This window comes from Labrus mixtus, chromosome 6 (genome assembly GCF_963584025.1).
Source record: "Labrus mixtus chromosome 6, fLabMix1.1, whole genome shotgun sequence".
Taxonomy (NCBI): Eukaryota; Metazoa; Chordata; class Actinopteri; order Labriformes; family Labridae; genus Labrus; species Labrus mixtus.
The window spans coordinates 16,226,778-16,253,201 of NC_083617.1; the positions used below are offsets into that span (position 1 = coordinate 16,226,778).

A 26,424-nucleotide genomic window follows, 5' to 3' on the forward strand; every position below is an offset into this window, starting at 1 on the left:
TTTGGATTTGAAGACTTCTGCCTTTTAGATGTTGCTCTTTTTTGCAACATCTACTTCAGATTAATCCCCATGTTCAGTTTAGATCAGGCACTAGGGAAAGTAAGGACACATTATCTTGCTGATATTTAGGTATGAATATATTAAATCTAAAGGTCTTTACCTGGATCTTAAATGTTCTGGAGATCTGTGTGAACACCTAGGCAACTTATCACACACACACACATAAAAACGGATTAAATGATGACTCATTTGGGACATTTTCTACTTATGTAATTATTGCTGTTAAACATATTAAAAAAGCATGGCATGATTTAGCTGAAAATCAAACTGATTTTAAATATTTATTCACTCTCACCATACCTGGTCACACCTGGTTTTTGCACATGGAGTATAAACAAAGGTAAACACAAATTGATCTTGAACTCTTGACTGGCTTTTGCAGATTGAACCTGGCTGTTCAGTATTTACTCATTGCTTCTGAGCTGCAGCTGACACTGTCCCCCTTCTCCTATACTTGGAGGGTCACCTATCAGGGGGAGGCAGAGCTGAATCAGCCTCACCTTAGCCCTGATGGTGCCACGGTGGCTTGCTGGCACAGCGGGTGGTGGGCACAAGTGAGCTGGGCACCAGATGAAAAGCTGAGAGGATAAGATGTCTTTTTTTGGGAGGGATATTTATTTATTTTCTATTTTTTGGAGGGGGCCGGGTCAGCGTTTGTGGAAGTAGGTGTTGTGAATCCTGTGACAGTTTTCTGTTGGATGGACTTCCTGCTATTTGTTTGTGTGCTAGTTTATGTAATGCATGTGCCACTTTGTCCAAGCAGAAATGTACCTATCCAGAGAACAGCACACTCCAAGGATATCCCACCTCTAACATGAATTGAGCCCCTCTTTCTTGCTGCCTTAGATGAACACACACACAAACAGCACCCACCCCCTGTGGAGCAGCAGGAGCTGGCTCTGGGGGATTATCTAGAAGGAAAAAAGCTTTCAGGAGGACAGTCATCTGCTTCTCTCCTGCTGTAGACCATGTGCAGGCAAAAAACTCCTCTCTTCCTCCCTCTAAGTCCCTTTTTGGCAATGCCTGCCAAAAAACTGGGCCGGGCAGCTTTGGGAAAGGAAAGGAAGGTAGGCAGGCTGCAGATCCCTCTTTCTGTCAGCACGGCGAAAAGAAATGGGCTCATTTAGCCAAAGCTGCCACGGTCAATGCAAGGCTCTGATAGAGGCTTTGGTAGGGTGAAATCTCTCCTTAAAAGCTCTGTTAGTGACTGTGGAAGTGTTGGGCTTCTGTATAGTACTGCCTGTTGTCTCCTGTCATCCACCTACAGTTCCTGGTTTTACTGTGGATGTTTTATCCACAGCACCACCGTGACATCTCCTTTAGTGTCAATGTTTGCTTGCTAAGCGGGGCCATTGTGCCCACTCCCACCAGGGATGAATAATCTTAATTCTGGGTTCGACCATTGGTCAAATATTTCCATGCTTTCCTCTTTCCTCCTATTATTGAAAAAAACACTTGTTTCTTGTCACTTAGCAGGACTACTATTGAGCACTTGGCTCCTCACACAGGTAAACAGAGGGTGTTGTTTATCACTAGGTGCCAAACAGTGGCATGCTCAGGGAGAAGATGTTGTTGACCTTGAGTTAAAATGGAGCTCTTATCATTAGCTGAGTTGATTGACAGCCATGTGTTTATGAGCAAATAGGATGGCTACATTTCCCCCATCTCGAGGGGTGTTTGTAGCTACTGTCATTTCATGACTCATTCTGTTTTTCTCTTCAGTTTTCTCTCCCCCTCGTTTCTTATCCTCTTTTTTTATTCAAAATCAGGTTAGTTCATTATAAGTTATGAAAAAAGCTTTTAAAAGTTGGCAAATACAAGGAAATGCTAAAAAAGCAACAAAATTAACAGATCAAGTTTAAGGTTAGCTTTTAATACGATGCTTTGTGACACTTGACAGTAGATTCTCAATTCAAGTTTAAATTGAAACAACTTGCATAATATTTTTTTTACTCAATCACTTTCTTTGCTGTGAATATGCTAAACACACTATAACACATGTTAGCCATTATTGTCCTCCAACTAAGAAGTAGTAAAAGTGAGAGAACTTTGTTTAGGAGGTGTTGTTGTTGTTGTTTTTGTCTGATCAGTCCCAGCCTGTCTTGGCAGATGGCTTCTTACCAATAAGTCTGGTTCTGCTCATAGTTTCTTGCCTTTAAAATGAAGTTTCCCATTGCACTGCTGTCAGCTCCCTGTGCATTGTTGGACTATTTATATTGAACAGAGTAAAATATGTAAGGGACATGAAATAACTTCAGTTGTGATTTTATTAAGTTAATGGATAAGATTCATAGGGAGGATGTTCAAGTGTGCATCAGTTAAAAACTCTCTAAAATATTCCTTTCTTCTTCTCATCATTTCTTCCCTCTTAAAGGTTCTCAGCTCTGTCCGGACAGAAGGAAATCTCCTGGACTGTCGATTTAGCCTTCTTCAGCCCTACCAGCTGCTAACAGTGGAGATACCTCCAGGACCCCAAGAAGCCAGAGAGGGGTTTTGGGCCCATACTTGTGTGTATGAATGTGCACGAGAGCGCCTGCACCGTCTGTCCGTCATCCGCATCCCACTACCATCCCATCCTGTCTCTTGCTCCCGTCACCCCTCTGAGGTCACACTTCTACTTGGTTTAAGGGACTCCTCCTTGGTCCTGTACGACCAGCGACGGGGGGTCTCTTTCTTGGCCCCCTGCCCTCTGCCACCCACCCTCCTGGCTTGGCACCCTGCTGGGGCTGTGGTCATGGTAGGGGGAGGGCAGGGGGAGTTGATGTGCTTTGATCTTGGCTTGGCACCTTTAGGCATGGCACTGTTAGCAGAGGAGGTAGCTTCAGCTGCTACTTTAAGACTAGCTCAGCACCTGCGCTGCTGTGGAGGCCTGGAAGGACTCTGGTGGGGGGCTGGCCTGGAAGGAGCCCCAGAGGGAACCGATATCCTGATGTTTGCTCTTCACGGAGGACCACTGGCAGCCCTGAGATTCAGACTAGGTTGGTGAAATAAGACAATATAGCCCCATATGAAAACAAAAATAATAATAATAATTTTAATTACTGTTAAGGTGTCAAAAAAACAGTGAAAAGTTCATGTTACAGATTGCATGATGAAAGCTCAAAATGTTCAAATCTGAGAAGCTTAAAGCCAGTTTTTGACTTTTATTGATTATCAGGAAATGGTTTTGATAGGTTTATTAGTGCTGACCATTGGATTATTGTTTTTGTCGTCATATAGGCAGTATTTACATGAAGTGCTTGAAATCAAATTTATCATAATCTAGAGCAAATGTGTTCTAAAGATCTTGAAACATATGAATGGGACTACATAAACTAGTCTGCATTAATGTGGCTTCAGAGGGATTCATGTGTACTACTTTGATAAATTATATATGAACAATATGCATTCTGGGACAGGCTGCAGAGATAGAAAATAAATAGAAATTAATTGACAAACTTGCCACACCATCACAGTTGTCTCGTCCTTATGAAGGTGCCTTCCTCCCCTCAGAGACTCCTCCTCTGTTTGGGATCTGACACTGTATCTGAACCCCTCTGTGTAAATATGGCTGCTGAACGGGTCGACCTCTTCACTGCTGAGGGAAGTTAATTTGTTGACGGGCGGGAAGGTTAGCAGGAGTCGCGCTCTCAGAGGTCATTCAATAATCGCCCTGGGGCAAGAGCCCCCCAGGTGCATTCTGGGATGCATTTTTCCGATAAATCGTTTACAGTGGCTGCGCAGTCCCTTGGGGCCCCCAGATAAAGTTTGCCAATCAAATTTTTTTCAGACTGCCACCTCACTCTCTAACATGCACATGCACAAACACACTCGTACGGTCTCACACACGCCTGCACATACACTCGTTCAGCGTCTTTAATTGTGACTTTGGAAAGAAAATGTGACAGTGGCACGCAGCTCTCTGCTGAAGTTTGAAAGCAGGAGCGTGGGGGCGGAAGGGAGGAAGGTAGAAGATTGTGTGCATTTGAGTTTGTGTGTGTATGAGGGTGTGTGTTTGTTCAACTGCGTTTGCCTGTGTGCACAGGAGAAGGGGAGGGTGTCTTCCAACAATAGCTTGCCTGCTTTGATCGCCGGCCAAGGTTTTGATGAAGAAAGTCACTGCACGTCTTTTTCTCCATGATAATTCTTTCCCCCACACACATATGTGTATTCTTCTATTTCTGTGCTACTACACACACACACACACACACACACACGCACACACACACACACACACACACACACACTCCAACTCGCTTGTTTGTTTGTGCTCCTTTTCTGCATTGACTTGTTTCATAAGGCCCGCTAGATGACAGAAGGAGTGAGTCGGGAGGCGCTGAAGAAGAAAGACTTGGCCATGCTCCAAGTTCCTTTTTTTCCGTATGAGGCAGCCCTCCCCAGTGCCACCCACCCCCACTCCCACCCTTACCCTCCTGCCTGCACGGAGTTATCTCATCTGGGCACACATTGGCCGCGGCTGGGCCTGCACTGGTACTGACTGTGGACGTGCAGACCAGGGAATGAGTTCAGGGCACGCAAGAAAATAGTCCTTTTTTGTGGAGAATTTAGTGAAGTTTTTTTACGCTAAAAGATAAATAATGGAAGTGGGGTTATAAGAGAGATTGAAAGCGCAAGTTGTGGCATCTTTGGTTGATATTAATTTGAAAACAGCAGGTATTGAGATAGATTAAAGATAGTTTCTGTCTTCCCCAGCATGAGCTTCTGTTTGCTAATTTGGAGGTGAAGCCTGTTAGTGAAGTTCTGTTTACTAAGTCTGTTCAACAATTGAGGTTCAAACCCACCTGTGCTGTATTAGCATATTTAGCAGCCTTTATTAATTACCAAAAACTGTGATTTACTCTTTTGAGTCAAACACCTTCTCTTGTCTCTGAAGTCTTCTTGTCGTGTCGGTGGTGCATGGTTCTGATTCTTTGTTGCTGAGTGCTCATGCTGCTGCTGTTCTCTTCCTTCTCACTGATGAAGGAAAAAAGTTAACAGACTGTATCTCTGTGTCACCACAATGATCCATTGTCTCTGCTCAAAGTTAGCTAAGAGCAGACATTACCAGCCAACTAAAGGACCCACATGCACACAGTGAAACACACACACACACACACACACACACACACACACCCAAACATGGACACACACCACACTACACTCAGCTGGTGTATTAGCCACATTAGCCCTCTCTTTAGGGGATTTGGGGGCTTGCTAATTGCAAGCCTGTCATTTTAATTGCTTGAACACCCCCTGCACACACACAATCATACACACACAACTTCTTCAATTAATTAGACTTGAGTCAGTGGTAACTCTGCCTGCCTGCAGCCGGGCCCATTGACAGTGTCGCTGTCAGTCGGTGATCACCTACATTGCCCACAAGAGTGCCACATGGTCCAAATTGTATAAACAAGCTACACTATACTGTAGCAGAATATATTGTGTAGCTGCTCTGTGATGACTGTAAAAATGCTTTATGCTACTAACTGCATGTAGGCCTCTACAAGAACAAGTCATGTGACACTGGACATTAACCTGGCATTCAATACATTACCTTCATTTCCCGTATGACGCCACAAACACACGAACACCTTTGCCCTTTTACATACACAACAAGACACCGCTATTACCTGGAAGGATACAAAACATTTTGCTTACATTATTCAGCAAAGTCCTAATGTACTCACAAACACACAAAAGCATAATTAATCACCTCTGGCCTGAAGGCCTAATTAGCTGTTACATGCCTCTCTTCTGCTCAAAAGACAATCCCTGGCAAAGTAACACATCTCACACAACTGTTTTTACTTATGTGCACATGCTGTGTGCTGTGTAACAAAGGTGGCATGAATGATAAAATATGCATAATAATGTAACAACATTGTATTTATATCAAATCAAACTTCATAAAATTCTTCAACAAGATTAAAAACAAAAAATTCAGAAACTAAGTTTCTAAAATAAAAATGGGCCAAAACAAGGATGTAGAAATGTATATGTTTGAAGTGTAGAGTACATTTTGACAAGATAACAAGAGTTTTTATTGTTTCTAATAACAGACATTTCTGTGTTACTCTGGTTTTGCTGTTTGTTGTTTTTGCCTTGAAATGATAATGCTTTGTTCCTACTCATAGGCAACAGTGACAGGTTTTGTATTTGTATATGAAAACATCAGGAGATAAAACATATATAAATAAGAAATTTCATCAAACCATCTGTTCAAACTGTCAGAGAGACAAATTAAGTGTTATATGTTAATATTATTACATTATATGCTGTTGCTTTATTTCTTCTTATAATGGCCTAAAACCAAACTTTTCATGACAGGAGCTCTGACTGGAGGACAGATGGGTCCTGTTGAGCTGCTGCAGCAGCGCCTGCGATGTGGTCAGGTCAGAGAGGCACTCGGCATTCTGGAGGCCATGGACTGGAGCATCGTGGGAGACGAGTGCTACAGAGGCCTGAGTTTGGTCACCAACCACCTGCTGAGGCTGGAGCTGAACACGGAGCGGGAGGGTGGGTTCCTGTGTGAAACATCTATGAAATGCTAATTCACATAATGCTTCATCATTAATAGATGCTTCTGTAACTTTAAAAGTTCTCCTCTGGTGGAAATAATCTGGCTGTGTTATTCAAACCCTTTGCAGTCAGTTCCGAGCAATAAGTGTTTTTGAGACTTATTTAAAGTTGTTTTGTTGGATTCAAAAGTTAGGAGTTTTATTAGCCTAAAGGTTTAGGTCACTTATTATCAAAGCAGATTATATAACTTTTTTTCAACAGGATCATTTAAAATAAATATGGGAAACTTATATTTCACTCCCTGACTACATATTTTGCTGCCATACACTTGTTTAACCCCTCTGTATTTTTATTTTTTTATATATTTATGAATTGTTTCTGTTTCCTGTCTGTAGCCCAGCTGGAAGCTGCTCTTGGAGTGTTTTATGCTCCAGCTGCTCCTCTGTCTGATGTGGTGATACTTGCGTACAGGGAACCAATCAGCAAGTACGCCCGCCGCTTTTTTCACCACCTCCTCAGGTAAATTCACCTGCTGCGTCTGCCCTCCTTATTGCTGCTTATATTTTGTATCAATGCATTTTTCTTTTATTTCTGAGTTTTAATAATAATATAACTTTGACAGTTCAGTGTTACGTCATGAAGAGATGTATCAGAATCGCGCATTACAAATAATAGATAACCAACCTCCCTCCATCCTGAAGAGGACTTACCGTACATCCTTACTAAGCAAGGAATTTAGCTTAAAAAAATACAAAACACAATTAAGAAAGGAAAGTATTTTTTATAAAATTTGAGTCTAAAAATGGTAAAACATGTTATCTTGCACTGAAGCAGATACTACTGTATATCAGGCATCTTTCCACTCTTTCATGTACAACACCTCTAGTTATATTCATATATATATAGTTAAATATGAAGACTTCACTCAGCCATAACGTCATCAGAGGCTTGACAACAACAGGACGAAGGCAAGCTTGTTCACGTCAATGTAAATTGTGAGCTAACCATCTAAATGTATAATTTGTCGGCAGGAAGGCTTTTGGAGATCAGGTTTAACCAGTTGTAGTTGTGGAAGAAAACTTGTGTGATTCAGTGTGGGGGAGTTTTGTTCAGGAGTAGTAGTAAAAATGGGGTTTTATGCATTTAAGTGTAAAGATAAGCTGTGTGATCCTCCTTCAGGACACAGATCAGTAAATTTTGAGAAAAAAAAAATTCAAGATGACAAATGACATCATCTGATCAATGACTAAAAGATGCTACCTTTGGTCATGTCCCTTGATATTTACAAATTTTCTCAGTTTTTAAAAGGTATTAGAAAACATTTTTAATAACAGTAGTATTTTATCGTCATAGGAAGCAGAATCAGAATAACACTTCCTGTTTCTTTCAGAAAATCACATCCATTAAAGATGCAATTTAATCCAGTGTATTTGCTGCTCACCTTTCTATTTAAAAAAAAAAAATCTAAAAAGGAATAGCTTTTGGATTTCCTCAACACACTGATGCAGCTTTGAGTCATTCATAAGGCAAAGCACCTCGCATGCACCTGTTTAGACTGTTGTTTCATTTTCCCTTCTGCCATGAGAGCCTTTTGAAATGCCTGTTTGACTGAAATAGACCCTGTTGTTCCCACACACCGCTGCTTACCACTCTCCATCGTGCAATTACCTCCTGTTTCCTCCTCTCTTTCTTTCTCTACCTCTGTAGCCGAGCGTGAGCGATGTTTGGCATCCCTCCTCCTCTCCTCTCTTATCACCTACCTGCATTCTTTTTCTCTCCATCGACATCAAATGAAGGAAGCCCCCCCCCCCCCCCCCCACCACCCCCTCATCTCCCTTCTCTGCTCGTGTTTGTTTGTTTCATGTTGGCTCTAGTCGAGGGAAAGTTGAGTTGTTTTGTACTGGAAGATAGAGCTTTCTCTTCCAGCTTTAATACTGGATAATAGGAAGAGGACTCGCTACTCTCAGTTCAGTTATTGACAGTTTTATATGTAGAGGTGTATGTGGGTGGTTGTTTGTGTGTGCTGTCACTGAAAGGAGGACATATGTACTACTGATCTATCAATCAATGCATTTTAATCCAATGTATTAATTTAGATGATGATTTTATTTTTTATGTAAGGTTGTTGTCTTATTTCTTCTTAAACTCTCTCTAATCTCTTTGCAGACACCAGCGCTTTGAGAAGGCCTTCCTGCTTGCCGTAGACTTAGAAGCCCGGGACTTATTCATGGTGAGAGCAAAGAAGATTTACTTTATATTGCTGTCTTGAAAACTGCTCTGACAATCATTCAAAATGATTGTGATTAGAGTAAAAGTGTTGGCTCAATTTGAGTTTGGCCAGAAATAAAGTATTTACTCAGGTTGCTAATATATCATTATAGTCTTGTGATATCCATCAGGGTGTCTGCAGGTTTCTTAAGAACAATTAAGTATCTATAAAAAAAATAAGAATAAAAAAAAAATACATATAACATACACTCTGTTTTAAATTGCAGAGTGTCTGGTGCCTGCACACAACAAAAAACTAAATGCAGGATTGTTTGAGAATCATAGTGTTCATGTAGAAAATAATTGTTTTCCTTTCCGCATCATCAAAGCAAGCTTTTACTTTATTGTTAGCTTTATCAGCATGGAAGTCCTTTGTCTCATTATTTACAGCAGGGGAAATAGCTCAACCAAATCTAAAACATTATCAAGTAATTGTTCTGACTAAAATTAGGCATAAACAGAACAAAAGACTAAAGTATGGCTTTGCACCAACAACCGTTTTTTGTAAACAACAAAGGCTAAAGCTATATTTTAAAAAAATGGTCAAAATTAAAACAGGAGTCAACTAACAGTCAACAGGCTATAATTGTCCACTAACTGTTGACTCTTTCATTGGCTATGACTTGTAATCCCTACAATTGTGTATGTGTATTGTCTGTCACGGAGCAGATGTGATCTCAGTAAGGGGCCCTATCTTTTCACAACCTCCACGGCCTCTGCTCGGCCTTCTCCTTTCCTCTCTCATCTTCCCTCCACCTCGCTCTTTTCTTGACTCTATACGCTGAAATGCTCCTCTATGTGTTTGACCCCCTTTTTCACGGGGCCCCCTTTTTGCTCCATGCTCCACCAACACCTTAGACATTAATACAGACCCCCATACACACACACACACACACACACACACACACACACACACACACACACACACACACACACACACACACACACACACACACACACACACACACACAGCACACCCTCCTCATTCCCTCTCAATCACACTGATAGCACTGGTTCCAATTACCTCCCCACTAAGTAGTGCTGCTGGGAAGCCGAATTGAAAAGGTGGAGTCGAGTCTGTGGACCTTGAAAGTGTTCAGAGGAGGGGATGCAGAGAGCAGAGGAGGGGGCAGTGGTGTAGATGGAAAACTATATGAGCGATGCAAAATATATGAGAGAAAGGTGACTCAAGGTTTTGCTCTGTCACTTTGGAGGAGTAAGACAAACACGTGATGAACAAAGGCATGAAGGTGGAATATTTAACGGGTGGGTTCAAACACTTCAGGACAATTTAAGTCTGGACCAAACAACCTGAACAGTCAGCAATACTCCTGTTACAATGATTTTGTTTTATTTCAATGATAAATACTTCTTAATACTAAAATGTAGATTTTGACCAAATTGAGAGTGTTTCTTTAGTATTTACAGGACAATCAAAAAATACATTTCAAATCACTTGTAAACGTGTATTGCCTCAATTATTTTTAAAAAGTTTTTCCTCTATTAAATGCAAAATGAAGGCAATCTGCAAATTTCAATTCGAAACATGAATCAGCCAATAGAAATGCTACTTTTCATAGATTTCAATTTGTTTTCTCTTTATATTTTTGTATTTTACAGAGTCGGAAAAATGACTTCATTTATGATATTTAGTCAAGCCACCTTTTATGGCTCAGTTAACTAAGAGGGAACATTTCAGGAAATCACAGAAATTTTATAAATCACTACCAAATACATTGCAGACAAAGAAATTGAAAAGACAGAGTAAGATTTATAAAACCTTTTGTTGTCTCGATATATCCTCTTCAACAAACACAACACTTTTTGGGGGGGCTTTTATTTGCCTTTATTTAAAGATAGAATGTGGATAGAGTCTGAAATCAGGAAGAGAGAGAGGGTGGAAAGACAATGCAGGAAAGGGGCTGCTCGCTTGAGGACTAAAGCCTCCGTACATGGGGCACGCGCACGAACCACTAGGCCACCATCGTTCCAGCCAACACAACACTTGATTGAAAACACTTCTCAAACTAAGCCTGTTAGAAGGTCTCTATTATTTTTATTACAATATAGACATTCATCAATGGAACAGGTGTATTACAAAATTCACTGAAGTAAAGTACAAAAGAGTCAAGCCAAAAACATGAGCTCAGATTCATACACACAAACCCAGAGTTACAATGACAATCAGAATCAATATTAGAAATAGTCATTCATCCCTGGGGTAAATGTGGGTGTATAATAGGACATACAAATAAGTACATAAACAACAGGTAAATAAGAACAATAAACAAAGGCTGTACAATAAATACACAATATTGCACTGCTGAGTTATATAGGTAAAAAAGACAAATCATTATGTAGTAACTAAGGGTAAATTAAATACATGTAAATACACGTGGGGTACTCCAATTACACTCGATCCAACAGCACTCTCAACCTGCTTGTAACAGTTTGTACGAACAAGCGTTTTGTGGTACTTCTTTGCCTCAGCGCCCAAGAGAGCAGCAGCTCAGCATCTGAAAAGAGTGACAGAGAGAAAGAGAAAGAAAAGGAGGACGTTGACATTTCACCCCTCACTCTGTCCTTGGCTCTAATTAGGTTGTGTTGTTGCTTTAACCTGCTGGTCGGCTGATTGAGTCGAGGTGGAGGGGGTTAATGAGGGCAACCCCCAACCTCAGCAAACTCTTTATAACTTCCAAACTTGCCTGCAGAACTCAATAACGCACCATCGACTTGAGAAAATGCATACTTTGAAGCAAACACAGATAAAACGAACACCCTCACCTCTTCTGGAAATGCCCAGCAGGATACACCCCCCTCCATCACCGGACCCCCACCCCCTTAAGGCCCCATTGTTTCTCAGCTAACAATGGAAGCCCTCCAAGCTTTTTTTCTCCACAAAAAGAAAGCTTTTGTTAAAATGAAACACTTTAGTGTCAGGCTAAATTGAGGGGGAGGAGGACTTGGGGGAGGTGGGTGTGTTTTTAGAGGAGGTGGAGGTTGGGGAGGTAGCATTTGTAGTAGGGGGTTACTGAGTCGTTTGCATTTTTTCCATAATTGGCACAGTTCTGTAGCTCCCTAATTAGCCTTTGATTATGAGTTGATAATGTTACCAATTAGGTCATTCGTCAACCAAGTCAAGCCGACGAGTTATTTTTCTCCACCTCCCACCCTCCGCCCTTTTTCCTCCTCTTCTCCTTCCTGGGTCTTTTGCTCTTGATGTAGCCTGTTAATTAAATTAATTGATGTGATAGTCAAATCAGATTTCGGCTCTTTTGTTCCCCAATGAGAGCTTGTAGTGTTTCTTGTTGGAAACACGAGCAGTAAGGGGAGCTGTGTCTGTTGGGTTCACCTATCTTCCTTCCCTATCTGACGCAGTTTGGAGGTGATGGAGGAAGCGAAGGAGGTGGCGTTGCTCGTCTTTGGCAGTAAGCTCATTGTTGTTGCTCAGATGAGTAATTAGCGTTATTGAAGTGTTAAGTCCTTAGCACCATCTGATAGAAGTGTGAGTCAAACACAATGCTTTTGGTTAACAGGTTATTTAGAATGCAATGTGTGTGTTTTTGTAAATGGGTTTGCATCCCTGTGTGCAGCTTGAGCAAATGCTCTCATGCACAGGGATCAGTTCCTGAAGACAATAAGTGTTCCGTATATACTCAAGTTTTGTGCACGTGTGTCTACATTTCAGGCAAAGTGAAATTCCACCTGAAAACATTTTTTCACCAGGTGATGTTTTATCTTCTCTAAATATAGTTGCCTATGATCACTGTTCAGTGCCCTTCCCTGAGAATCAAAGAACAGAGGCATCTCTCTCTCTCACGATGTTTGATGCTGATATTTTATCTTACAGGCAAAAATACAGAAACAAGAAACACAGATAATACACTACACTCATTCAGTATTCCATACTTATTTAGGATCCAGAAAGGTTTAATTATTGTCTTTTTCATCCATGACAGATGTACTTGCAATGTCAGGTACTTGTGGCATTTAAAACAAAATGCTGTGAACATTCAAGGACATTATTTAGTTCATAAATGTTTGGAAAAAATTTGGATGGAATAAATTAATTGATTGGATTTATTTTTCTTTTGTTGGAATAATATTTGATAAAGATCAAATATAAACTTAAGTGTGGCTGTTTTTAAAAGAAGTCATCACCTTCAAATGTCTTCAAGTAAACCTGAAGCAAACGTAAACTGATATGAAATTGTCAATTAAGTAAACTTAATGGATAAATATCCCTTAACAGTAAGAAAAAAAGGATGTATATACACTTGTAAGATGTGAAGTAACAGGTTCATGGAAAACAAGTGTTGCTCATGTTCTCTTCTAGATTTGCTTGAAAGTATCAATAATGATAAACAAACAAAAAAGTTTTGGTTAAGAAAAAACAGTGGACGTTTAATACCATGCATTCAGGCATGATAGAGAGTTATATGAGATATATGGTAGGTAACATCTTTAAAGACAGATTCACACATACAGGACAAAGACTGCAAAAAAAGCCACAAGATGAATAATTTAAAAAGTAAGAATTATTTCCCAGCTATTGTGAGTACACTAGTCGTATTACCTTTTTTACACCCAAATGCAACAAGTTGTTCCATATTGTTGTGCAAATGTTGAAGAGCCTGATTGTAGCAGGTGTAAACACAAAACGATATATAGTTCAAAAGCTCCAACTATTTACGATACAGATGAATGAGGTATAACAGGCTGGAAATTTCTACAATCACAGTTAAAAAAACAAAAAAAAAAAAAAACAACAACTCAGATGCTGCAATTGGAGATTTTACATTTACCACTCTATATTAAGTTTATATACTGTACATGTGCACATAATGCCTTTACAGTGTGCAAATCCTCTGAGAACGTTTATGTACTCATCGATCCTGTTTCCCATCCACAGACGTGAGACACGGCTATTTATGTGTCGTAAGCGCTGCCGTGTGCCAGTTCACCTAATCCCTCATTTATTTGGAGGTAGCCCAAATATCAGTCAATATCGGGCTCTTAGAGTCCACCAACACCAACACCTAACCCCCCTCTGCTCCCCCTTTTCTCCCTGAGAATGGCCCACTAAAACGCCCTCTTTATCAGCCGCTGCAACCCCTAAAGCTCTTATATAAATAAGATTAGTGTCGCGTTTGAGCGTCAGGGAATAAGAGGTGTAATATCTGATGGTTTTATATGCAGTATTATTGTTATCCCTTCTTAGTCGGGCTGATACTCCTCTCTCTCTCTCTTTCACACTCCCTCTTCCTCTCTCTCTTGTTCCACGTTTGTTCATTCGTTTATTCTTTCTCTGGGTCCCTCTCTCCAGATTCAGACAGTATTATGAGGAGCTAAGCTGGAATAAAGCGCCCCGGCATCAAATGTTCATATTGTTCTGTTCTGTCTGTCATACAATCTCTCACTGCCGCTCACATGAAAACCCTTGTTGTGAATTTCTCTTCTTAACACCTTTTATGTCTTGTTCCTCGTCTCTCTCTCTCTCTCTCTCTCTCACACACTCCTTTTCTCTCATTCTCACATACACTTTACTATCATTTCTCTGTAATGCCTCCGCTCCTCCTTGCCTGTTTTAATCTTCTGCTGCTCTGTTTGTTATCAATTAAGAAGCCTCACTCATATCTAATTGAGGGGCCGTGGCCTGTGAATTAGCCACCTCAGTCCTGGGAGCCGATTTAGGTTCTTTTGAGGCCATTTTGTTGTCGGCCATTTTCACATTTCCTCCAACTCGTCACCACAGAGGGCAGGCACCACACTATAATTACCCAATCTGTTCCCATTCATACTCTTCAATTTCAGCAGCTCGCTCTCATTCTCTTTCACTCCCCCCTCTTTGCCTTCCTCTCTGCTCCCCTCCTCGTTTGGAAACCAGCACCACCCCCACCCCCACCCCCCTTCTTTTTTTTCCCTCTTGGGGTACAAAAGCGTGGTGACAATATGGGGGTATTAGAGCTGGGTGCAGGCTCAGCTGGGGGGAGGCTTTAGCCAGCTGAGGGTTATCCGTGGCGAGCCCTGAGTCACGGCACTGATGTCCTGTGATGTCGCTGAGGCGGAAGACTTTCCTTAACATGCTGTACCCTTTGATGGGCCCTCAGACTTGCATTCGCCTCGAAGGAAACCCTGTGACTCTGAGGAGATTCTCTTTGGGTGCCAGGATGTTGGTGTTAATTCACTCTGTGTTTAATCAATTAAGGAGGTTGACTTGAGTGTGCAGTAATTATGTATTTTTTGCTCTTTTTCTTTCCTTTTCTTTTTTATCAATTGACATTTTGTAGATTTTTTTGTCCTTCAGGGCATCCTTCTTCCAACCAACAGTAACAACTTCACGCTGGTAGCTGACCAGTACTTTTTCGGCCTTTACTGCTGGTTATTGACGGGCTCCACTGGAGAGACTGGGGAAACATGTTGATCGTTGTTTAGGGTGTGTTTTTTCATTTTCCTCACAGCCGTTCTCAGAGCTTCGAATCAGTGACCTTTCTGCCCAAGACCAAGTTTTATACCATCATGCTGCTGCCCCAGTCAGGTTTTTTTTTTTAGACTGAGAAATGTGTGATCTATTTGCTGTTGATACTGTTTTAATCATCTTTCAATCAGACTTCTGAGCTGTGGTAATACAGTCAAAACGGTCATGTCAGGAGGACACACACTCTTGTTAAACTAAGCTGATTGTACATCATGATTTGTTTTTATTTTAAATAATTATTTTTTATATCTGCTCAGCATGGTCAAACCAGAGTTGATGCACATCAACACATAAATCATACATACTATAATCTTACTAAAATCTGAATTTTTACCAACACGAGACAAAGCTTTAGCTCTGTTACCATTGCGATGGATACAGTATGTACAATATTATCATTTTACTGCAAAATTAACTGATGTTGCAGATGGTTTATATTAAAGATAATATAAACTATACTAAACATCTTTCATGGAGAGAGTAAAGGAAGGTTTGACTGTCATCTGACCATCACTGCCTAACATTTTCACAACAAACATAAAGCATGGAGTAGAGTTAAATCTTTCAGCTTCAACAGCACACTCAAAGCATTTTAGGTTTACATTTTTTCTCTTTGTTTTATTTTTGTAACTTTTAATGCATGAACGCTCAGCTTATTCCAAACCTGCTGAGAACTAAGACACAGTACCAACACAGCACGTATCCCTCACAGGACTATTAAGCTTTGAATGGATCGTATTGAATCTCGTTTATTTTGATGATGCTTTCAGAAAAGATCTATACTTCTCAGGTGTTTAAAAAGATTCAATGACCTCAGCTTTGCTTGTAACCTTAAAACGGGTCCAGCTGTCTGATTCAATGTGGTTATTAATGAAATAAAAATCAGCCACCCTCAGACATCATTTAGCAATATAATCTCTCTTTATGGCCAGGAAGACTCAAACAGGGAGATACAGAGGATACATGCTGTTTCCAATATTTTCACAGGCTGATATAGTAATGGGCTCTGCTGGATATGTTCCTCCGCAAAGAGAGTGTACCAGCGTTTCTGAAAGGTGAACAGTCCCTCGCCTCCTCTCCCACTTTTGAAATGTGACAGATAACATCCGCCGGGGTACAAAACCGAAGAGACGAGGGTCTGTGTGTGTGCCTCACTGAGTGTGTGTGTGTTGGGAGGGGGCTGGGGGCTGATTTCAAAGTTTTTGGAGGAACCGGCATTTCATCCAACTGGTGCTCTTTCTGATGTCGGGCTTCAAACAGCTCATTTTTTCTGTCATTTCATCTGTTTCTTCTTTCTCCCGCCAAAACACCCCCCCCCCCCACACACACACACACACACACACACACGCACACACACACACACACAAAAAAAAGTCCTATTGTCGTCGAAGCCTAGATTCATTTTAGATTAACGTTCACGTGTCTTTCTTTCTTGCATTACCTTCAAAGGACCTCCATTATGTTGCCGGCGATAAGGGCGAGGTGGTGCTCGCGGATGTGGCCAAGAGGAAAGCTAATGAAATCGAGGCCCGGGCCATCGCAAGCAACGGTAAGGAAATAATCATAATGTCTAACCAAAAAGACACCAAATGTGACTCGTTATTTTCTTCTTTTATCTGAAATGGGAGGTGGACTCCAGATAACCTCGGTAACTCAGATACTCCGGCACACTTTGTCCTGACATCTAACACTGGGTATTTTTCTCAGGCTCTCACCCTCTTCTGGTAGCAGAAAGGGAAATACAATCAGATCATGTTTGACAGAAGAAAATGTTCATGTTAAATACACACAACCTGTTGCTTTTTTTTATAACAATGCCATATTTTGAAGTGATTAAAACAAGTGGGATACATGAAGTTGTATACCATGTTATAGAACCACATACAAAGTGTAATGTTCCTGAATTAACATTTATAAAGTATGGAGAACTTTTTTAGGATGCAAACAATTTTACAAATCTCCTATAATAAAGTAAAGTGAGCTGAAGAACTCACTAATTAAAGACAAATAGTTCAATATCATAATTAAAAAGATTTCACCAAGTTTTGAGCAGCAACAAGGAGAGGAAAGCCACCAAAGGCCCTTTTTTGTTGTTACTTCAGGCTGTGTTGCTGCCCTTTGACAAACACTCCCCAAAGCACATACCAGAGGGGATCAAGCTGAGTTCCTGATTACACAGACACACACAAGAGCATGAACATGCACAGGCACACACATACACATACACGGCAACGGACAAACGCGTACGAGCAATTCCTCACAGAGGTTTCTAGAGCCGACGGGTGAGCAGAAAACATTCAAATTTGTGAGGGAACTAGATGAACATGTCTGATGAGTCCTTCATTGGTGCTTAAAACACACCAAAGGCAATGTGCTTGTGTGTGTGTGTGTACTCAGACACAACCAAATGAGGCCAGAGAGGTATTTAACTCCACTGTATAAGGTCAAACCCCTGAGGCTGGGTGTCTGTGTGTTTGTCGGTGAATAAAAATGAGCGTTTGTGTAACTGTGAGGCCTGTTTGCATGCAGCTTCCTTTTTTTTAATGTGATGCTTAACACGCACACTCCTCCTCATAAGCCTCTTAATTATGTCCTCGATGATTTACCTTCATCACCTGCAGCATGTCCTATCCTTGGACAACAGCGCTGCAGAGAAGGGACAGAAAGAAAAGAGAAAGAAAAAGGAGGGATGACAGCAGAGGAAGAAAATGATCATATTAGAATTGCAAGAAATAGAAGAAAGAAAAATAGATTAACACAGGAAAAGGGAAATGAAAGAATAATTTTAAAGATTTAGGTGTATTATTGACTTGTTACCTGCTTGTTTATAGTTTGTTCAATTTTCTTGTGTCTCTTAGCTTCATTTTTTTATTGTGGAGCCTTGGTAATCTTGATATGAAGAATATCCTGATAAGTCCACACTGCCTGCTGTAACTGAGAACGAATGATTAAACCACTATTAAAGGAGGTCATGGGACCTAACAACACAACATTTGCGGTAGACATCAGAAGATATTCTAGAGCCTTAGTCAGCTTACAACAAGCTGAACTAGTTTACTGTGCATCCCAGTTGTTGACTAACCAGATGTTTCTATTGTAATATATATCAAATATGTCTAACTAATCATTATGATGATGAATTTGATCAAATTATTAACATTTTGGGCAGTTGCAAATATTGGGATTTCTTACCCATTTATACATGTGCTGCTCACCCGTCGGCCACATTTTATATACCAACGTTTTCTGTAACATAACCAGCTGATCACAGAGAGAGAGATAGATAGATGGGAGCCCTACAGTGAGCTGACCTTTTACCTTTTTCTCTGCTGTTAGTACATTTCTTGTCCTGCACCTTTATGCATTTTGCCGGGACGTGCGCTCACTAGTTTTCTCTTATTGTAGAAGAAGCAGTATTCTTCCTGCTCTGGTAGTCCTCAATGCCGTATGTTATTTTGGTCAGGTAGTATGTTTGGTTATTTAAAACATTCATGCAGTAAATGATTGACTCAGTACCACTGCTGGTGTAGACAGCGAAGTTAATCGACAAAAAAGTAGAGTTTGAATCCTTCTTTAAAAATGACATTCTAATGTCAAGAGTAAATGGCAGAGAGGAGAAAGTCAGTTTAGATACATTTACATAGTAAAGATCTAAAGGTCCACGCCTTAAAACAGACACACAAACACATTATCCATTAGCATGCTAAATGGTTTGACAGAAAGTGAGTTGGAAACACACACACATCCTGACACAGTGTAACCATCAGTCTTGATGTTGCCTCATGCGTATGTGTGTGTGTGTGTGTGTGTGTGTGTGTGTGTGTGTGTGTGTGTGTGTGTGTGTGTGTGTGTGTGTGTGTGTGTGTGTGTGTGTGTGTGTGTGTGTGTGTGTGTGTGTGTGTGTGTGTGTGTGTGTGTGTGTGTGTGTGTGTGTGTGTGTGTGTGTGTGTGTGTGTGTGTGTGTGTGTGTGTGTGTGTGTGTGTGTGTGTGTGTGTGTGTGTGTGTGTGTGTGTGTGTAGACAGACAGCCATATTCACTGGGCAGCAAAGCCAGGTCATCAATAATGAGTAGTGTGCTTCAAGCAGAGAGCTCCATGAACAGGTGTCTCACTTTACAAACACACACACACACACAGAATGACCATAAAAAAAAAAAAAAAACAAGATCAGCTCTGCCTTTCATGAACACTCAAATGATTTTTACAGAGAAACAAATCAATAACTAACAAGTAAACCAGGAGACAGATATTGCTTTGCAGCCTAAATTTTTTTCCAGTTACAATTCCAGTTTGAAGTTTTCATGTAAGCAGGAATAAGATTATGTTTAACAACATGGAGAGTGTGGGTATAGTCAGTCTAATTCTTAGCTTTTTCTATCCAACAACAGGACACTGTTCACTGTTTCTCCTAATTGGGGTTGAATAAAAAATAAAAAAATTAATTAAAACAACTTTAGAGTTCTTTAATGTAAACTACATTGGTGCTGGTGCCGTACACGTTTAACGTCCCGAGGGATCAGCTGAGGCTCAGGTCAATGCCTTCTCTACAACATTAGCCACACACAACACCACCTATAGAGGATGTACATGGATTTTCTAAATATAAGTGGGTAAAAATATAGACATTTTTTGATAAAAAATAAACAAAACGTTAGCCCCTACAACTGTGTTTTGAAAAGCGGCAGCCCCCAGTCTGTTTGTCCCTCCACATTGACAAAACACAGACGTGAGTCAACAGTCACACGCTTTCCTGACACAAGTTCCCACAGTGCAGCTACAGACATTTTCTGTTTGAACACACACAAGAGACCCAAAAGTGTTTGTTCTCAGTCCTATTCACACACTACACATCGGAGACATATGTGTTTGTGTAAATATGTGGACTGTATGTGCGCAGTTAGGTGTGACACTGAGGCAGGTCGCTCTGAATCCTACATGAACCAACCATTCGTAGTAATCAGGTCCTGAGAACATTTTGAAAACGGCAGGTCAGCTTCTTGTTGACCTGGTGTATGGAGGCAAACATGCACACAAACACTTCTCAGTTGGTTTTTGAATCCAAACAAATGAACCTGATGCTATTTCATTCCTGGAATTAACTGTAATTAACTGCTAGGCAACCAGCTGTGTTTGTATTAAGGAGCAGGAGTAAAATCAGCTGCTCTAGGACCTCACCACCCTGGATAAAAGTACAGGGAAAAGTTGATTTGCATTGGAAAGGAACACATCTTGTGCTATTGTTTGGATGTTTTTTCAGTCGCTTCAAAAATGACTCAATAGCAGATGTAGCGTTTCCTCAAGGTGGACTCAGAATCAAATTGGGCAGATACACCATGTTTCTATGCACCCCTCTCATATTTATGTGCATCTTTTGTAAACAGAGATTCTGCCTTCGCTTGTACACACACACACACATACACACACACACACACACACACACACACACACACGAGCACACAATAGAGGACACACATTTCAGCTTAGGTATGGTCCCTTTTTATAACAGCGTTGGAAATCGCTTATAGCTGTCTGGCTGACAAGTCTGTTGATTCGGATAGATAAAGCATTGTGAGAGGCAGAGTGGCGAACAAGTGCGAGGGAAGGCCTCTTTCTCTTCCTCTCAATCCCTTTTTTTTCTTTGGAGAACGTTTTGCCAAGAGGAGAAGCCAAGTTGGTTGCCTGATCGTTGTGTCTCCCCCTCACAAAGGTTGATGTGGCTGCAGGGTCTCTCAATGGGCAAAGAGACAAGAGCTTTATCTGAAGATCCACTTCTCCTCCTCCTCCTCTCTCTCTCTCTCTCTCTCTCTTTCTCTCTCTCTTTCTCATTCCCCATCCTTTCTCCGTGGTTGTGGGGAAAGCCTGTTAGCTCCAGTGTGTTGATGGAAAGCAGTGTTTTGTTTGCGTTCCCCTCTCGGCTCTGTTGATCGCTCTGTTCGCACAACCTTCATTACGCTGTGACTTCCTGTCTGTATTCAGAAACTTTACATGATGTGTTCATCAGAAAACTTGCTCTTCGAGGTGTGACAGCCATATTGGCAAATTCTTATATTCAGGTACAAACAGCTACCATTAAATGCAATAGGTAAATACGTTAACTTACATTTATAACCAAATTTGACTCAGCACATCTTTAATGATAAAGTATTTCCATTGGAAGTATTCATCCTACCTGCAACTCATCTTGACTTTTCTCTTGGTCAGGAGCCAATGCTTCCTCATTCTCAGGTCGTCAAATACTGACACTCTAATAGAAAAGATGCGAATGTTGTGCTGTGGACAGATTCATATTAAAGAAAATAAAGTCAAGACATACTATGTGTATATTGCCAAAGGTTGGTTTTACATTGGAGTTTAAAACTTTAAAAATAAAGGATGTTCTGTATTCCACTTTCAGGTAAATCAAAACTGTTTCTCAACCTTGTTATGGCTATGTGTTTATGTGTCTGTGTGTTTGTGTGTCCTAGAGGATCCTCTGAGAGACAGAGATGGTGGGTTATGTGAGTCCAGCCCCGGGGACAGACAAACAGAAAGAAACCAGAGCACAACAAGATCTTCATACCCGGAAACTCTCACAACAACACAGTGAGTTACATGTAACGTTTTGTGTCTGGTTTAGGCTTCCTAAGGCTTGTGCCTTAGGAACTATGTGCACCAGCTAGTCTCTTTGCTGTTTGAGGCTATCCAGGAAACAAACAATGACTGTCAGCGACAATTCACATATATTGCACACAGCTGCTCTGTGATAGCGGTCATGGTGAACCAAAAAAAATAAGTTGCAGCTGGACAGCTCAGCAATGAGCTCAATCTCAATCTTGACTTCTGTACATCAGAGTTGCAGATCCATTTGATATATTTCTGTAGGCTCATCACTGCAAGTCAACCTTCTCTGTGTTTCACATTGTTATTATGAAAATATTTATTAAAGCCACTTGAAAAAAATATTTTCAACTTACTCTAAATGAATCCTGTCACATATTTTGAATGCAGATTTTTTCTTTTTCACTTTGACATGTTGCCTGTTATTCCTCAGTGGTTCACTGTTGTCTGTGTATGAATTGCATGAGAGCATCTGTGGCCAAATGACCCAGCTGCAGCCTAAAAGCCTTCACTACCAGTGACATTTCAAATGTCAAAGCCACATCAGTTCCGGGTCTTATGCTTCCCAACGCTGAAGCCAGAGCCACATTTAAAACTCCACAGGGTCCATTTTCACCATGGATCAGTCTCCAGAGTGCAGACTAAACTCACTGTTTCAGAGTGATTGTTTAATACACTTGTCTTTGTGAATGACGTGTCGAAACAGTGTGACTAAAGACACACTGACTGCATGCCCCTCTTTGTCTCTGCCTGTCTCACACACATACAAACACACACAAATATATCCATCCATGTCTCCATTATTGTAGGACGGGTGGAAGTGATGGAGGGGCATTCCTTGTCATATCCCTACTAACATATTGGAGTATTTATATGGGATTTGTGTGTATTAGATAAAAAGGCGCTCTTGTTCTTTTCATCCTCATAGGCTTTTCATGGCTGTTTGACTGTAACACTGATGACTCTCTGCCTCCAAACCCTCCACTCTACGTTTCTCTAAGCCCCCTCCATCCATCCCAAATCCCCTCCTATCAGCCAATTTAAACAAGCCGGGTCCAGAGAGAGAGTGAGAGGGGGGGCGCAGAAACAGAGAGAGATGCTCTGTCCTAAGCTCTTTTTAAAAAACAGTAAAAGAAGAAAGAGGAGAAAAAAAGTGTGGTAAAGAGTGTTAGGGTGATTTGGCAGCGAAAGGCCCGGGTTGTACTACCCCAGGTCTTCCCCTGCACTGCTGACAGAGGCAGAGAAAGCCGATCCCCAAACCTCCCAAAAGATAATAGCCATAGAGAGAAAGGGACAAAAGCTTCTGCCTTTTTTATTCCACAATTTCCTCCTTTCTTTAGAACATTTTTTTTTTTTATATCCCCCCCCCTTTTTTTTTTTGTAATCTGGTCTCCGATGAAGTTTCATTATTTCTCATGTGGAGCCAATGACAGCTAAGCTGAGATGGAGTAGGGAAGGCATTGTAGCACGGGCGTTCTCCTGTTTGGCAAGCTGAAAAAAGAGCAGAGAAAAAAAAGAGGGAGGCAAGCACAATGGCAGTTTGGGGGCTTCTTGCAGATTCCTGCATTCCCCAAATCCGACTCCGAAAGTGAGAGAGAGAACGAGCGGGGAATCTGGGAAGCATCCCAACGTTCCTTTGACGACTGCTGGCCTCTCAGTCATCACACACTCCTCTGTCAGTGGAGCTAGGAGAATAGAAGATATGTTTATGGTTGGTTAGCAGAGGCAAAAGTTATTGTTATGCTAATGAGGCAAAGTCAGTTTCACCATTTAGCCTTTATTTAAAAACAGATTTATAGATTTATTTGAGATTCATTAAGGGTTCATGTTCATTCTGCCCTGCCTGTGGGGAGGACATTGTATATCTCCAAACACAAGAAATAAGTTAACATGAAGTTATGAGCTCAGATCAATAATAAAACGATGTCTGCCTGACAGGTTTATACGCTGCTATATTAAGCAGAAGAGAATAATGATGCCAAAGAAATCAGCCACGCACCACCTCGAATAACATTCATAGTGAGTTTCCTAATTCTGATTTCAATTGAGTTATTTGTTTGGATTTTTTGCAACTTCGTACTTCTGTTCATCTACATACAGATGACAAATAATGTTCATTTTATTCAACTATTGGTTTGACTCCTTATGTTACTTTTCAGAGTACATTTTCATTCCTTTTTATTCTTGGTCTGATATCAAACAGAATTGTGTGCTTGTTACACAGACCTTCATTTTCAGTCGGACATTTCCTCCACTCGGACTTCTCGTGGAAAGTGGATTCTGTTTTTCCTGACCCACTGTGGGTCCTGACTTAATCGACACCAACAGTGTGCATAGCAGTAACCATTGTTGTTTTTACTTTCTATTACAACACTTGGCAATAGCTTTAGAACTGTTAGTGTGACAGGACATGAACTACGACAACAAACTACGACAACAAAACGGACCTCTTGATGTGAAGAATGAAAGCAGATTTTTGGACACATCTTTACTTTCCTTTGACTTCCTTTTCTCCACTCATGACAATCCCAACAGAGTAGAAAGTTTGAGAGATGGTTTTCACTCAAAGGGAAGTTCTTTTTATTTCTGTTTCTCTTAAACACTTCTAACTAAAGAAAAAACTGAACAAGGTACATTAAGGTGTAAAAAAAGAAAAAAAAAAGAAAAGCCAACACATCCTTCTGTTTTCTCTCTGTGCCGCAGTGCTGATGGAAGAGCCAATCAGAGGAGACTACAGGAACAGAGCATACGTGTGGCTGTTGACCCGGACGTGTTCAGGACACAGAGACAAACAGGTGTGTGTGTGTGCGCGCGCGTGTCTGTGTCATCCTGTCTGTCTGCTTCTGAAGAGGTATCTAATGTTAGAGCTGAACTTGTCTCTAGAATATGAATAACAATTTGATAAATAATTTAAAAAATCTTCTCGTTTGTTCATGAAGCTTCATCCTTTGTTTAAATTACAATCTGAAACATCAGCTGTAAAGAACTTTATTGTTGTTTTGACACAATGATTTCTATTTATCTATTAAGAAAAACGATTTATTTTGAACAATAACACGTGATCTGTGTTCCATCCAAACACGTTTTCCTCCCCACGTCGTTATGCTCACGTGCTCTGAAATGTTTCTCTCTTCTAAAGTGTGTTTCTTCATACATGTCCACCTTGTGATGAATTGCTGCTTTCCAACCATAAACACGCACACTTACCCGCCCTCAATATAGATGACTTTTACATCTCTCCTTTATTTCTTTTAGATTTTTAACAAACCCACTCTTTCTCTTAATTTTCCCCTGTGCAACCTACAAAAGCCCGTTCCCTGGTCAATACAAGCAGCAGACAGAAAGTCAGCCAATTATAATAAATCTCATCATCTTCAACGTGCCAGTTTCAGGTCACGTTTTTAAGCCTCGCAGCAATTCTCCTGCGACATTTAGCCTGCTGTAGTCTCTAAACGTAGCCTGAGTGCTCTCCTCTGCAGGTCTCAGATGTCTGGGATGACTAACTGGTCATTTAGGAAAAACAACCATTAAGAGAACATCACTTCTTCCTTGCCGTCTTCCTCTCCTCCTTTCTACTCTCTCCATTTTAATAATTAAATTTTTCGGGTGATTAGCAATTGTGTCGCTATCAAATCGCTCTGTCATTTGATAATCCCGACTGTAGGCTATAGCTGGGAATTTGCATCAGCTTTTTAAACATCAGTTTAAGGCACGTCTGGGTTTTAATGTCAATCATAATGTTATTAACACAGGGCTCAGAACAGACAGATCGCCATGAGTGACAACGGTTTACATTCATTTAAACAAGGAAAAGGCGCCACTGAGGGAGCATGTAACTTGTTCAGGCATTCAGTGTGAGGGTGTGTGTGTGTGTGTTTATGTGCTGAAGGGCTGCAGAGTGTGATTATGCATGTCTAATGTTGAGTTGATGTACTTTAAAGTGCCATGGCTGGTTTACAGGAATCTGTCTAATATCCTTCAACATCTTCTGTCGTTTGATTTTGATCTGCAGGAAGCAGCAGAGGACTTGGAGACAACAGAAATGTTAGTGGATTTCAGCCATATATGTTATGTGACAATGAAGATGTCTGATATTTTTGCTAAATTAATCTTATGCCCCTCGAGAGTAAGCTGAATTTTGACTCCTTCAACTTTTAATAAACAGATGTCTGTATATTTTCAGATATAAAATCAGTTTTCTTGTGTTTGTCAGTACAGATCGGACACGATTACAGGATTGAAAGGTCGAAACAATGTTCTCCATGTGCTGTCTTCATAAACAAACTCAGCTCAGGTCATTAAACACAACGTTTCTGTTTGTTCTCTCCCAGGATGAAGACGATCCCGGGACGCTTCATGTGGTCCACTTAGGAATGGTTTGAAAAAAAAACAATAAGAGCACTTTATAAATCCCAACGAGACATTGAGGAGCAAACACAGCATCTCACCAACAACGGGCTCTCTTTGTGGATATTTTTAAATGAAGTCTGTTTACTTACCTGTCTCAACACCAGGATGAAG

At 40.8% G+C, this 26,424-nt stretch overlaps 1 protein-coding gene across 3 annotated transcripts in view; it reads left to right on the forward strand.

Annotated features, from left to right (window-relative positions):
• The window catches only part of wdpcp (WD repeat containing planar cell polarity effector), a 74,415-nt gene extending 47,991 nt beyond the window's left edge, over positions 1–26,424 (forward strand). For all 3 annotated transcript variants that reach the window (XM_061040271.1, XM_061040274.1, XM_061040272.1), the window contains 9 exons: positions 2,435–3,038; positions 6,370–6,558; positions 6,957–7,080; positions 8,728–8,791; positions 16,757–16,856; positions 21,771–21,888; positions 24,607–24,698; positions 25,916–25,947; positions 26,235–26,424. In XM_061040271.1, the coding sequence (XP_060896254.1) occupies positions 2,435–3,038; positions 6,370–6,558; positions 6,957–7,080; positions 8,728–8,791; positions 16,757–16,856; positions 21,771–21,888; positions 24,607–24,698; positions 25,916–25,947; positions 26,235–26,285 (1,374 nt within the window). In that variant the 3' untranslated portion in view covers positions 26,286–26,424. The remainder of the gene's footprint in view (positions 1–2,434; positions 3,039–6,369; positions 6,559–6,956; positions 7,081–8,727; positions 8,792–16,756; positions 16,857–21,770; positions 21,889–24,606; positions 24,699–25,915; positions 25,948–26,234) is intronic.